The 13793-nt window shown below is 40.0% G+C and overlaps 1 protein-coding gene across 3 annotated transcripts in view; it reads right to left on the bottom strand.

Annotated features, from left to right (window-relative positions):
* The window catches only part of LOC114242785 (cell adhesion molecule Dscam2), a 264526-nt gene that overhangs the window by 16952 nt on the left and 233781 nt on the right, over positions 1-13793 (bottom strand). For all 3 annotated transcript variants that reach the window (XM_089727900.1, XM_089727901.1, XM_089727899.1), the window contains exons 21-28: positions 9654-9808; positions 8991-9061; positions 8209-8449; positions 7279-7406; positions 2344-2512; positions 1616-1742; positions 972-1144; positions 77-259 (exon numbers count right to left, since the gene is read on the bottom strand). In XM_089727900.1, coding sequence (XP_089584026.1) covers positions 77-259; positions 972-1144; positions 1616-1742; positions 2344-2512; positions 7279-7406; positions 8209-8449; positions 8991-9061; positions 9654-9808 — 1247 coding nt within the window. The remainder of the gene's footprint in view (positions 1-76; positions 260-971; positions 1145-1615; positions 1743-2343; positions 2513-7278; positions 7407-8208; positions 8450-8990; positions 9062-9653; positions 9809-13793) is intronic.

Raw genomic sequence — 13793 nt, 5'->3', positions numbered from 1 at the left:
AAGAAATAGTATTGCAAAGTGTCCTCCGTGACAGCGTCGCAGTGGTACAAAAAATACCTAGCTAAGCGGTGCTTACTTAGTATCACAAGGTGATGCCCGTCCACGAGAAATCGTGGATCCTGGAGTATGGGCGCGGAGGGAGTTCGCCGCGACCACGCCCGCTGCGGCGTAGGGCTGCCCGCCGCGCCACACGCCACGCGCGCCCTCCGCCCCACTGGGAACTTCAACCTACGTCCGAAAGACGTAACCTTGGCCGGGGCTACGAATAGGAAATTACAACCTCAAAAGATTGAACTCAACTTGAACACGCACTTAGTGGGTAATTTTTTTAAAGCCTTGTTCGTAATATAGCAACCCTATTTTCCTCACGGCGGCAGAAGCGGGGGATAGGCGTGGACTTACAAAATAAAACGACGTGCATCAACGAAAAAACGCATAATCATTTTGGGTCCCGTAAAATTTTACTAATTTTGATCCGATTTAATAAACCAGTTATAAATACAGTCCACTTTTATTCGAATAAGCCTTGCACCCAACATCACATCGCAACGGCACCAACAGCCTTCTAAGGAAACCTTTTTTTTTTTATTGCCCTTGTAGGCAGACGAGCATACGGCCTACTTGGTGGTGAATGGTTACCATCGCCCATGGACTTCAGAAATGCCGGAGCCAAGCCGCTGCCTACCGAAAGCAAAGTCTTGAATAGTATTTTTAAATTATGAAAGATGATATGAAGCGAAATGCTTCATCCCTTGCGTTCCTCTCAAATAGTTCTAATGGGTAGAAATAATAAACCATAGACATCTATAGCATAAAATGTGATTTGAATTTTTTTAATTTGATTCTTTCATTTAAGGAACTGTTTTGTTTTACCACACTATGATATGAAATATAAGTCCCACACCGACCTTAATGTTATTTTATTAGTGCCGATTCGTATCAATGTTCATGTGATCTAAAATTTAATTTACCTCTTGGATTAGGTTTCGTGGCCACAATAGCACTCATCTCTCCCTCTCCCGTGGCAGTGGCAGCGGTCACCCAAAACTCATAAACCTGGTGCTCTTGCAGACCTCTGACTTCCACTTGGTATTCATCTTCTTCGTCTCTGTGCAGCACCATCAACTGAGAGTGCTGACCTGTTCTGTCATTGAATTGGAAAACGCGATATTTACAAGTCTTTCTCGTGGGTTTTTCTATAGATCTTGAATTAAATGCTGATGATTGATAAATACGAAGAATTAACCTAAGGTTTTCTCAGTCATCTTGTTTTTTTTTTATTGCATAAATGGGTGGACGAGCTCACAGCCTACCTGATGTTAAGTGATTACTGGAGCCCATTGACATCTACAACGTAAATGCGCCACCCACCTTGAAATACAAGTTCCAAGGTCTCGAGTATAGTTACAAAGGCTGCCCCACCCTTCAAACCGAAACGCATTACTGCTTCACGGCAGAAATAGGCAGGGTGGTGGTACCTACACGCGCGGACTCACAAGAGGTCCTACCACCAGTAAAAATATTCTCCTTAGAGTAAATAACTAATGGCCCACTACCTATGGACTGAAATGAATAAACCCAAAAATAAATTTTCGAGAGCCATTTTGACACCAACCTTTGCGGGCGATTATAGATAGTATAGTGCTTTATCTTGCCATTTTTCTGGGCTGGAGCCAGCCAACTGACTATCACCGTGTCTTCTGAATTAGCCAACGCCTTTATATCGGCCGGAGAGCCGGGAACTGCGAAATGAAAAATACAATATTAAAAATAAAAATAAAAAACATTAAAAAAATTTCAAAGCCCTTCTCTATGCTATGAGGCAGCATGTGTCATGTGTTGCTGTGAACAAATCCTATTTTACTATGTTCTTTTTATTTCTGCACAGTCTGCATAACACGACATTTTGTTGAGATAACGAATGCGGATTTTTTTATTACCCTCCTTTCATTAAGTATGCCCAGTGAAAAGTGCAATAATCCGCTAGTGAAAGGAACTGGTCATTGTAACGAATTTTGGGGAAGATTTTTGTCCATAGGCCTATTACTTAGAAGTGTGGACGAGCTCACAGCCCACCTGATTTTAAGTGGTTACTGGAGCCCATAGACATCTAAAACGTAAATGCACCACCCACCTTGAGATATAAGTTCTAAGGTCTCAGTATAGTTACAACGGCTGCCCCGCCCTTCAAACCGAAACGTATTACTGCTTCATAGCAGAAATAGGCAGGGTAGTGGTACCTACCTGTGCGGACTCACAAGATGTCCTACCACCAGTAAGAACGGATAGTATCCATACATTTTCGTGAATAGGAAACCTGCAAAATTAGAGCGAAACACTCACCGTCTTCAAGAGTGCTGCAGTAAACCGGTTCAGAAGGAGGTCCGGCCCCTGCCGTGGTCCTCGCCCTGATCGAGACGCTGTAATTGGCAGCCCGCCGCAACGATTGAAGCACCGTCTCTAGACTTCCAGAACGACGAGTCTCAACTTGGCTATCAAGATCGTCTACTGCCTGAAAAAAAATATCTATATATTAATACTTGAAGGAAAAAATTGTATCCGTTTTTACGAAAATTGCGAGGATGGAGGAGTATGAAATTTCACACACTTATAGAGAATATAGAGAAGGAGTGGAGAATGTTAATATTTTTTTAAAATTATGCCTAATAAATACATTAAATCAATAAAAAATACATTACACACACTACCATGTAGGTGTCGCACACACGCATGAATACTATTTATTTACGGTCAAACGTTTGTTCTTGACGTCTGCGGTCTAATTGAGAATAGATTAAATATTGTAAGTCTTTATTAATATTTCTCTAAAGTGTAGTTTTGGCGAAATTTGTGATTATAGAAGTATAATAGTATTTGAAAATAGAATCATAATAGTGTACAAACTTACAATTTCAATTAATTATAGTCGAATTTCGACTACTGCGGGACCTCTAGTTTATTTAAATTTACCTTCAATACTTATGAATAAATGTGGTATATTTTCATTTTCTTCAATATTCATTGCTTATAAATAACTTCGTAGATAATCTATACTAATATAACTAGTCAGGTCATAAGTATTGTCACACAGTAAAAACTTTTCTTTTAGAATGCTGGCCACAAAAAAGTTTATTGAATTCGAATTTAGAATTGTTCATGAAAATAAAAATGTATACTTTTAGAATTTTACTCATTTTTAAATATGGAGTGGACGCTCAAAGAAGACCGTGTTGCAGTTATTGCGTTGCATCGTTGCGGTTACGCGCCAATTCAAATTTTTAACATACTGAAAAATTTGAATATAACCAAAAGATTCGTTTATCGTGCCATCAAACGATACAATGAAGACTCTAGTGTAGATGACAGGTCAAGAAGTGGTCGCCCTCGGTCTGTTAGGACTCCAGCAGTGATAAAAGCTGTGAAGGCGCGAATTCAAAGAAATCCCAAACGTAAGCAGAAACTGTTGGCCCTTCAGATGGGGTTAAGCAGAACCACGGTGAAAAGGGTGTTAAATGAAGACTTAGGGCTTCGGGCATATCGAAGAAAAACAGGACATCGTTTGAATGCTCGTCTAATGGACCTGAGACTGAAGAGATGCCGCGCTTTGTTGAAGCGGTACGCGGGAAAAAAATATCGGGAAATTCTTTTTTCGGATGAAAAATTTTTTACCGTAGAAGAGAGCTACAACAAACAAAATGATAAGGTGTACGCACACAGTAGTGAAGAAGCGAGCAACCGTATTCCGCGTGTCCAACGAGGTCATTTTCCATCCTCACTCATGGTATGGTTGGGAGTTTCTTATTGGGGCTTAACAGAGGTACATTTTTGTGAGAAAGGTGTAAAAACGAATGCAGTTGTGTATCAAAATACAGTCCTGACGAACCTTGTGGAACCTGTTTCTCATACCATGTTCAATAACAGGCACTGGGTATTCCAACAAGATTCGGCGTCAGCTCATAGAGCGAAGAGCACACAAGACTGGCTGGCGGCGCGTGAAATCGACTTCATCCGGCACGAAGACTGGCCCTCCTCCAGCCCAGATTTGAATCCGTTAGATTACAAGATATGGCAACACTTGGAGGAAAAGGCGTGCTCAAAGCCTCATCCCAATTTGGAGTTACTCAAGACATCCTTGATTAAGGCAGCCGCCGATATTGACATGGACCTCGTTCGTGCTGCGATAGACGACTGGCCGCGCAGATTGAAGGCCTTTATTCAAAATCACGGAGGTCATTTTAAATAAACTTTAGTGTCATAAGAATCTATGTTTTGTTAAGTTCATTTTGGTATATGAATGGTTACATAATGAATAAACTTGTTTCAATTATTTTATGTGATATATAATTATTATATGACCTGACTAGGTATAAAGCCGCAGTGGTTTTTACGGATGTTCCGTTATAACTACTGAACCGTGCATCCAACTGACTTGAAAATTGGTATCCATATAGAAAATATATACACTTAATGGATAGGCTAATATTTATATGAGTGTTGGACTCGCTAATAATAATGTCAATAAATAATAATGTTAATTTTAAATGCCCAGCGAAGCGGGCGAGTACGGCTAGTATATTATATAAACTGGTAAATTATGTGTATCTTACTTTTTAAAAAATCAACAAACAAGCAACAGGTTGTTGACCTTGATTTATCAATCGAAATTTCAAGTCTCTAACTCACGGGAAAGTATTTAGTCGCAATAATTCAATACAAATAGACACACTTATATTATTTTATAAATTCGAAAAATAGTTTGGTTGCTATGATTTCAAGTCTTAATTGTTCATCCAATCGTTTAAGTTTGCATACGCGTTATCACGAGTATAGAAAATACGTAGTATGCATTTCATCAATAAACAAACTCTACCCCCGATAGATGTTTTTCTTCTAAATTAACGAGAGCGTAGTGGCATGTAAAAGTTAGTAATAATACAGTACAGTAATAATATAGTGGTACGTGACGTGGTCACTACACAAGGGGGTCGCGGGTTCAAATCCCGTCAAGGGAGGATATTTGTATGATAAATACAATATAAAATGTCTTTTCCAGGGTTATGGATGTATACTAAATATATGTATGTGTATAATAAAAATCTTACATTTATTTCCGTTATCGGGTACCTGTAACACAAGTTCTTTACGAACTTAGCACGGGACCAGCTAACGTGGCGTGATCGTTAAAAAAAAACAAAAAAAAATTCAGAACGGAGTATTCAAATTTAATATTTGTTTATTCTGCATGTCTGTTCACGTTCTCTGCATTCGATTGAGTTCAAACATTACACAGCTGTAATTGAGACTAAGAGTAAGTCGGTGAACGTAAAAAAGAAGGCGCTCTAACTTCAACAAAAATAATGTGAATTTCATATTAAATTTCGTATCATTCTTATTTTTTATAATCGATAACAGTTTGACGGAGCAAGCGCGGCTACTATCGCTCATGGGAGCCGTGGGTGAATAGGCTTATTAAAAACATTACTGTAGGTTTTTTTTTGTTTAAGGCTGGGCGTCCTTGGGGTGAGCCGCGCCGTCTGGTTGTAGTGTTGACCGCGGTAGCCCCCCTACCTCATCCGGGTTCTGACCTCGGAGGGGATCGGACGTCGGGTGTAAGAGTGCAGGGGAGTCGTTTAGTGGGTGGGCTCTAAAATCCTTGGGCCCGCGGTCTGCTCACAACACCATGCAGATCGTTGAGTCTCACATACCCCGCGCGCCCCTTTTGCGCGGGGACCTCGTAGGAGGTTCGGCCCTCTACCCGAAAAAAAAAAAAAAAAAAAAAAAAAAAAAAAAAAAAAAAAAAAAAAAAAAAAAAAAAAAAAAAAAAAAGGTTTTTTTTTGTTTGGTCAAATCCCAAAAGTGCTGATTACAAACGAAGGCCTGCACTATTTACTTACAATAAAGTATAGTCTGGCCATAAATACTGTTACAATTAAAAATAAACAAAATATTACATTTGAATTTGGAATCTGTCATTTTTATATGATTGCTCATTGAGTTTTCTCATTTTGGCGCCAGTACATTGTACAATATTTTGAGGTATTAAAATGGAGTGGGGTGATAAAGAGAACCAAATCGCTGTGATTGCATTACAAAAAGTAGGTATGGAGCTAAATGCAATTTTTAAAACTCTCCATACGCTTGGTATTAGTAAAATGTTTGTGTACTGGGCTATTAATAGGTGCAATGAGACCTCCTCTGTTTTTGACAGAAAAAGATCTGGCCGTCCACGTAGTGTTCGTACGAAAAAGGTGGTCAGAGCAGTAAGGGAAATAATTCGAAGAAATCCTGTCCGAAAGCAAAAGATTTTATCTCGGGAGATGAAGATAGCACCTAGAACCATGTCGCGTATTTTAAAAGATAACTTTGGACTTGCATCCTATAAGAGACGTAATGGTCATTTCTTAACTGATAATTTAAAAGAGAATAGGGTGGTAAAATCGAAAGAACTACTGAAGCGGTACGCAAAGAGAGGTCATAGAAAAATTTTGTTTACGGATGAGATTTTTTTTACAATTGAGCAACATTTTAACAAACAAAATGACCGTATTCATGCTCAAAGCTCTAAGGAAGCTTCCCAATTAGTCGACAGAATGCAATGTGGGCACTATCCGACTTCAGTGATGATTGGTGAGGTATTAGCTATGAAGTTGAAGTATTAAGAGCCAGATGGTTTGGTGAGGTATTAGCTATGAAGGAGTGACTGAGCCATACTTTCGTGAAAAAGGTATCAAAACATCGGCACAAGTGTATCAAGATACCATTCTTGAGCAGGTAGTGAAGCCCCTTAACAACACCATGGTCAATAATCAAGAATGGTCCTTCCAGCAAGACTCGGCGCCAGGTCATAAAGCTCGGTCTACGCAGTCTTGGTTGGAAACGAACGTTTCGGACTTCATCAGAGCTGAAAACTGGCCGTCGTCTAGTCCTGATCTTAATCCGCTGGATTATGATTTATGGTCAGTTTTAGAGAGTACGGCTTGCTCTAAGCGCCATGATAATTTGGAGTCCCTAAAGCAATCCGTACGATTGGCAGTGAAAAATTTTCCCATGGAAAGAGTGCGTGCTTCTATTGATAACTGGCCTCAACGTTTAAAGGACTGTATTGCAGCCAATGGAGACCACTTCGAATAAGCTTTTTATACTTTAAATTGTTTTGTATTTATGTATTAAACTAACACACTGTAAAAGTAATAAATGTTATTTGCAATAGATTGTTTTTTCCTTTGTCTCAGTATTTATGGCAAGACTAGGTGTATATATTACTTTAATATTGAATACCTCGTAAATCAGCTCATAGCCTAGAAGGACCCCTCCTCTCGAGTCCAGAGGCGGAGGTTCCCACCACACGCGTATCGACTGCGCTGAGATCGGTTCACAGCGGACTCGTACCGGAGGTGCTTCTGGGGCTAATATTGAAAGAATATCCTTGGTTAATGTGCACATAATCGGCCCTCTGAAGTATAATTTGGAAAACATTCTAATTAAACACTTCTTCTTAATTAACTTTAAGGTCAGTGAAATGTTACGATTTTTTTATTGCTTAGATGGGCTGACGAGCTCACGGCCCACCTTGTGTTAAGTGGTTACCGGAGCCCATAGATATCTACAACGTAAATGGCGCCACCCACCTTGAGACAAGAGTTCTAAAATCTCAGTTGTAACAGTATGACGGTGGGGCCTCTAAGGGACCTCTTGTGAGTCCGCACGGGTAGGTACTACCACCACCCCGCCTATTTCTGCCGTGAAGCAGTGATGCGTTTCGGTTTAAAGGGCGGGGCAGCCGTTGTAACCATACTGAGACCTTAGAACTTATATCTCAAAGTGGGTGGCGCATTTACGTTGTAGATGTCTATGGGCTCCAGTAAGCATTTAACAGCAGGTGGGCTGTGAGCTCGTCCACCCATCTAAGAAAAAAAAAAGGATTGTGTGGTTTTATGAAACCACGGTAAAAGTGAAACTTTTTTTCATATTATGGTCATTTAACTCTGACAAACAACATTTACATTAAACACTGACAAAAAGAAACAAAATAGCGTGGAGCGAACTATAGTCGCCGCCATATTGGCCTTGGCTGCTCTGACGAGCGCCTTTCACTTTATCCCTACTTCGCGGCCGACCGTCACGCGACATGCAACACACAGGCGAAAAAGTTTGAGACGATGTGATAAAAGTTTGAAGTGTGAAAAAAACGTGAAACAAATTTGATACCTCCTTCAAGAGTGGTGGCTGATATGGGTACAGAAGCTGGTCCTGGGCCGATTGCATTGAACGCCCGCACACGCACCTCATAATGCGTGTGCGCGCGCAACGAAGATACCACAATGTGGGAAACGCCCCATCCCGACACGGTCAGCGCTTGGGTCATATTCTCGACGCCGATAGAGGTAGCGTCTCGCCAAGTGATCACGTACCCGACCAGCTCACCGTTCCAGGTTTCTTGAGGCGGAGCCTGTTTATTTAAAAGTCAGGCCTTCAGTTTTCCAAATTAATATATTTTCTGCTTTTATATGGGTATCAGAATACACCCATATGTATTCAAGGACCAAACATTTTTAACAACGATGGCATCGTAACGTGAATGCCGTCATCCATCTTGAGACATGAGGTCACAGTGTGAATAATATTTACAATTAACCCCAAGAGTTTAAACAAATTGTAGAACATTAAAAATAAGAACAACTATGAAATTTACATAACTACATGTCTATTGTAGGGAGTCTTGACTAGAGTAAAGCGTTTACCCATATTTCAGTGAATGTATTTTATATAAAATTGTCTATAGTTGATAATGTTTCAAAAAACAAGATATAGTGGTGACCACCCAGCCACGCACAAACAAAACGGCAACAAAAGGACGACATTGTCACTGTTATTACTCTCGAGCGTCCGAGGACATAATACATTTTGCAACTATTATATCTTCATAGTAACTACTGACATATTTTATGCATGATTAACGAACATTAACATCGTTGACATGAACATTGTACCTGCCATTTTACAATCAATTCTCCAGGTGATGAGGCTTGGACTTGTACGTTGTGTGGAGGCTCAGATGGTGCTGAAATATTTTTCGAATCGTTTACAAAACAAATTCAACAACTACAGACTTCTGTACATAATAAAATAGAAATCAAAGTGTAAAGATACCACTGAACTTATATCCAATTAAGTTCAATTGGTAATTAAGTAAACTATAATCCTCATTAAATAGTAACCATAGTTTCTTAATTTCTAGATTAATACACAATTGCCAAATGTGAATCTAATAAGTTGTGTCGCTAATCAATAAGACAATGATTTAAAAATTGAACGCTACTAAAAATATATCGCTTTAAACTTATACGGTACTGGAGCCCATAGACATCTATAATGTAAACGCGCCACCCACTTTGAGATATAAGTTCTAAGGTCTCAAGTATAGTTACAACGGCTGCCCCGCCCTTCAAACCGAAACGCATTACTGCTTCACGGTTGAAATAGGCAGGGCGGTGGTACCTACCCGCGCGGACTCACAAGAGCTCCTACCGTTCTTTGTGTTAACAGATTTGAGTCATATCAGTTTAGACTATTGTGCCTCATAACTTTCTGTTTAGCATCAAACGTTAATTATATATGGTAGTAAATGAAATCTTTATCGGAAGGGTACCTACCTTCTTCCAAAGTTTGGACAATGACAGATTCGGAATAATCGCTATCCCCGATGTCGTTAACTGCAGCAAGTCTCAGAGCGTACGCCGTAGCGGGACGAAGTCCTTCGAGTTGGTACTCGAGAAAAATTTCAGTACCAAGCTTCGCGGGATGTTGCCTGAAAGTTGCATGTAAAATTACAGACAAACGTAAGATGAATTAGCTGAGTAATATAAAAGATTGTAATAGATATACCTCCGGAAAAACTTTACAAAAGGAAGACTGACAAATTTGATTGAATGTCTATATCCACACTAAGATGGATTTAAATTTTGCAACCTTTCAATAAATTGGATCTCATAAATATATGTCAGCTTGCGAAGAAGTAAACAGGACCAGGCGTCTGCCTTTGTAATGAATTGAATCAATTAAACTTTTTGACGTTATAGTGAGTCTGATCGCTTGATATAAATAAAAAGATATAGCGCTTTCATTGTCCTCAAAATATGACTGTTTTTTGTAGAACATTGAGATCCCGGATACAAAATAACCTTTAACAAAAATACAACTCGCAACGATTAGGACTACTATTTTTATTGATTTTTTTAATCGCACTCTTTTTTTTATTTATTTTTTATTATAGCCTATATATTCACTATAGATAATTTGAATTCCAATGCAATAAAACTCCTAATTGACGAATTACTATCGACAATTCAATTTAAAGTGCCGTCAAACTTGAATTTATCTTCTGTTTAATATTCTTACGTATTATTTATATGAGTACAACTAGCTAACCTTTATTTCAAAACACAAAAAAATGATGCATCTTTCTTTTGTTCTTTATTTTTTAAACTTTTTATGGCATTTATGTGTATATTTTTTTTATTGCTTAGATGGGTGGACGAGCTCACAGCCCACCTGGTGTGAAGTGGTTTCTGGAGCCCATAGACATCTACAACGTAAATGCGCCCCCACCTTGAGATATAAGTTCTAAGGTCTCAGTATAGTTACAACGGCTACCCCACCCTTCAAACCGAAACGCATTACTACTTCACGGCAGAAATAGGCAGGGTGGTGGTACCCACCCGCGCGGACTCACAAGAGGTCCTACCACCAGTAATTACGCAAATTATAATTTTGCGGGTTTCATTTTTATTACACGATGTTATTCCTTCATCGTGGAAGTCAATAGTGAACATTTAGTAGTGTGTTATGTTATTATAGTTGTATTATGAAAATACAATATATTCGTATTAAGGTATTTAGGGAATCGACACGGTTACGGTGCAACAGACTGTCTATATCTGTTACAAAAAAGTCATTCATTCCGGTTCGGAGAGCCAGGAGAATCTTTTTGCGACTCCAACTAATGACTCAAGGGATATATACAAGGCGATATTCATATTATGATGTCTATAGGTTGTGACAGCCATCTAAAACCGTCGAGCAGTGTACAGTATTTTAGTATTTTGAAGGATAAAATATTAATACCTAAAATATTTAAAGTCCTCAACAGAGAGGCAAAGTGGCATTTTGCGCCTGGATAAGAGCTTTTGCTTTAAAAAGGATAAGTTCAGCTTCACGTGTAGTACGGCTCCCATATCTGCCCAGGGCACTCAAATACAAGGTGCTTCAATTTATTTTATTTATTTATTTATTAAACTTAATGTAAAGTTTACATTGGCGGACTTAATGCCAAAGGCATTCTCTACCAGTCAACCAAAGGTAGTGCAGAGAAAATAGTGGTAAGTGCAATGAAATTTATATGAAATTACAAGTACATACACAATATAGATATATATCAAGGTGGGTGGCGCATTTACGTTGTGGATGTCTATGGGCTCCAGTAACAACTTAACACCAGGTGGGCTGTGAGCTCGTCCACCCATCTAAGCAATAAAATATATATATATATATATAGTTACATAGTTTAAATAGTTACAATTTAACTTTCCGCTTGACGTTTTTTTCTCAGCAGAATAATAATAATTCATATTATTATAATATCTTATTGCTTTTTTCTTGAAACGTCCTTAAAAGACCTCTTGAACAATAGACTGCGGTTTGTCTGTGCTCCTAGCTTGGCTGACGTTCGCCACTCGTCATCAGGCGAAGAAGTAAATAACAATCATATTCATAAATCTCATGAATAATAACATTAATATTCACTCCGATTAAAATATTATGGTAAAACAATAAACAAATTCCAGTTATTACTACAAACTAAATCACCCATAATTAATTTATTTTTATGCAAATTGTGTTTTCTATAAGTGAATATATTTTATTTTTCTAGGTTTTTATTTATTTTCTATTTTAAAATTTATATCTATTATTTTTTAAATTCTATGAGCAAATTTATTTACCTACTTTTGCATAAGTAACGTCTGTGTTAACACACAATAACGTCATCTGTACTAATATTATAAAGAAGAAAGATTTGTTTGTTTGTTTGTATTGAATAGGCTCCGAAACTACTGAACCGATTTGAAAAATTCTTTTTTATGAACGAAAGATCCCTGGTGGCCCGGAGGCCTTTCCAGCTTCACCAGCACAGGTGGGCGAGCAAAGGCTCAGCCAGGAAGGGTGGGATTTGCTAACAACTGCCCGAGCCCCTCCGAAGGAGACCTAACAACTCAAGAGCAATTGCTTCGCGAATGAATCTACTACCGGATCGGAATCGCAACCCACTGAGAAGATCCGGCGAGAAACTCAGCGGGCTGATGCATGGGTTAGGTTGCACGTCCTTTTTCGCGGGGACCTCGTAGGAGGTTCGGCCTCCACCCGAAAAAAAAAAAAAAACTAAAAAAAAAAAAAAAAGGTTGCACGTCGAACTCTTTGTCGAGTTCGACGAGTACTGTTACCAGGGTTCCTCAGCCTGCTCTTAGTTTTAGAGCTGAAGGTATCTAACGCAAGAGTTATTGGATCTGATGGATCCGTAAGGACGTGTCTAGGGTGACGACGGTGACTTGCTCCTGCGTGATCAGGATTCGGGGAGTAGTTAGCGGCGGCAACGATAAGGCGATAATCATGACGCATAGCCTTATCGAAGTAACGTTCCGACACTGACTTCATGTGTTTGCGGATCGATTCGAGGCCCAGGTCGTCGTGTAGGTCGAGGTTCCTCACGAACCACGGAGCCCCGACGGCTAACCTGCAAAAGCGGTATTGTCGGGATAGGAGGGTGTCTATGTGTGTGCGGGCCGCGTGAGCGAACACCACACTCGCGTAAGTCATGACGGGCCTTATGCAAGTTTTGTAAAGTGTCACCTTGTTCCGAAGGAACATTTTACTCCGCTTACAGATCATGGGATAGAGTAAGCCGAGAATAAATGCGGCACGGTCACGGACTGTTTTTATATGCGGGCGGAATGTCATGGATGCATCCAGGGTGAGTCCCAGGTACTTGACCTTCCTGGTCTAGGGTATAGGTTGGCCGAAGAGGGTGATCGGGGGTGTGATATTTCTCCTCCTAATGCGGGAGGAAATAAGCGGTGAGTTTCCCCTTTGAAATAACACTGCTGTGCTTTTAGCTGGGTTGATGTCTATGCGCCATTTTCGGAACCACTGTCCGAGGGTTAGCGCTGCGCTCTAGAGCTTACTCGCGATTAGGAACTTGTTTCTACTTGAGTAGTAATCGGTTGTGTCGTCAGCGAATAAGGCTAGCTGATTCGGCGGCGACCGGGGAATATCATTGACAAATAAACTAAATAGGAGCGGAGAAAGAACGGAGGCTTGCGGGACTCCAGCCGTGAGTGGTCGAGGGGAGGAGCGGGTTCCCTCTACTCGATATCGAAAAGAGCGGTTAGACAAGAAGTCCCGTATGATGAGCACGAGACTGTTCGGTACGCCCATGTCGAATAAATAGTCTGAAAATGAAACCGTTGTGCCAGACTTTGTCGAACGCTTTTGCGACGTCGAAGAAGAGGGCTCCCGTGTAGATCGGTTTTGGTCGGTTAAGTCCTACGAGAATGTGCTCCATGAGGCGGTGCACCTGTTGTACGCATGAGTGATTTGCACGGAATCCGAATGGTTCATCGATGAGAATGCCTTTGAATGAGACGAAGTCTCTGAGGCGTTTACAGAGCAGACGCTCATACAGTTTGCCTAGAGACCTGGTGAAACTGGAAAGGCCTCCGGGCCACCAGTAATCCTTCAAT

Source organism: Bombyx mandarina, chromosome 05 (assembly GCF_030267445.1).
Source record: "Bombyx mandarina strain Sakado chromosome 05, ASM3026744v2".
Taxonomy (NCBI): domain Eukaryota; kingdom Metazoa; phylum Arthropoda; class Insecta; order Lepidoptera; family Bombycidae; genus Bombyx; species Bombyx mandarina.
The sequence above is the reverse complement of the archived record's forward strand: the minus strand, read 5'-3'. Positions and strand labels throughout refer to the sequence as shown.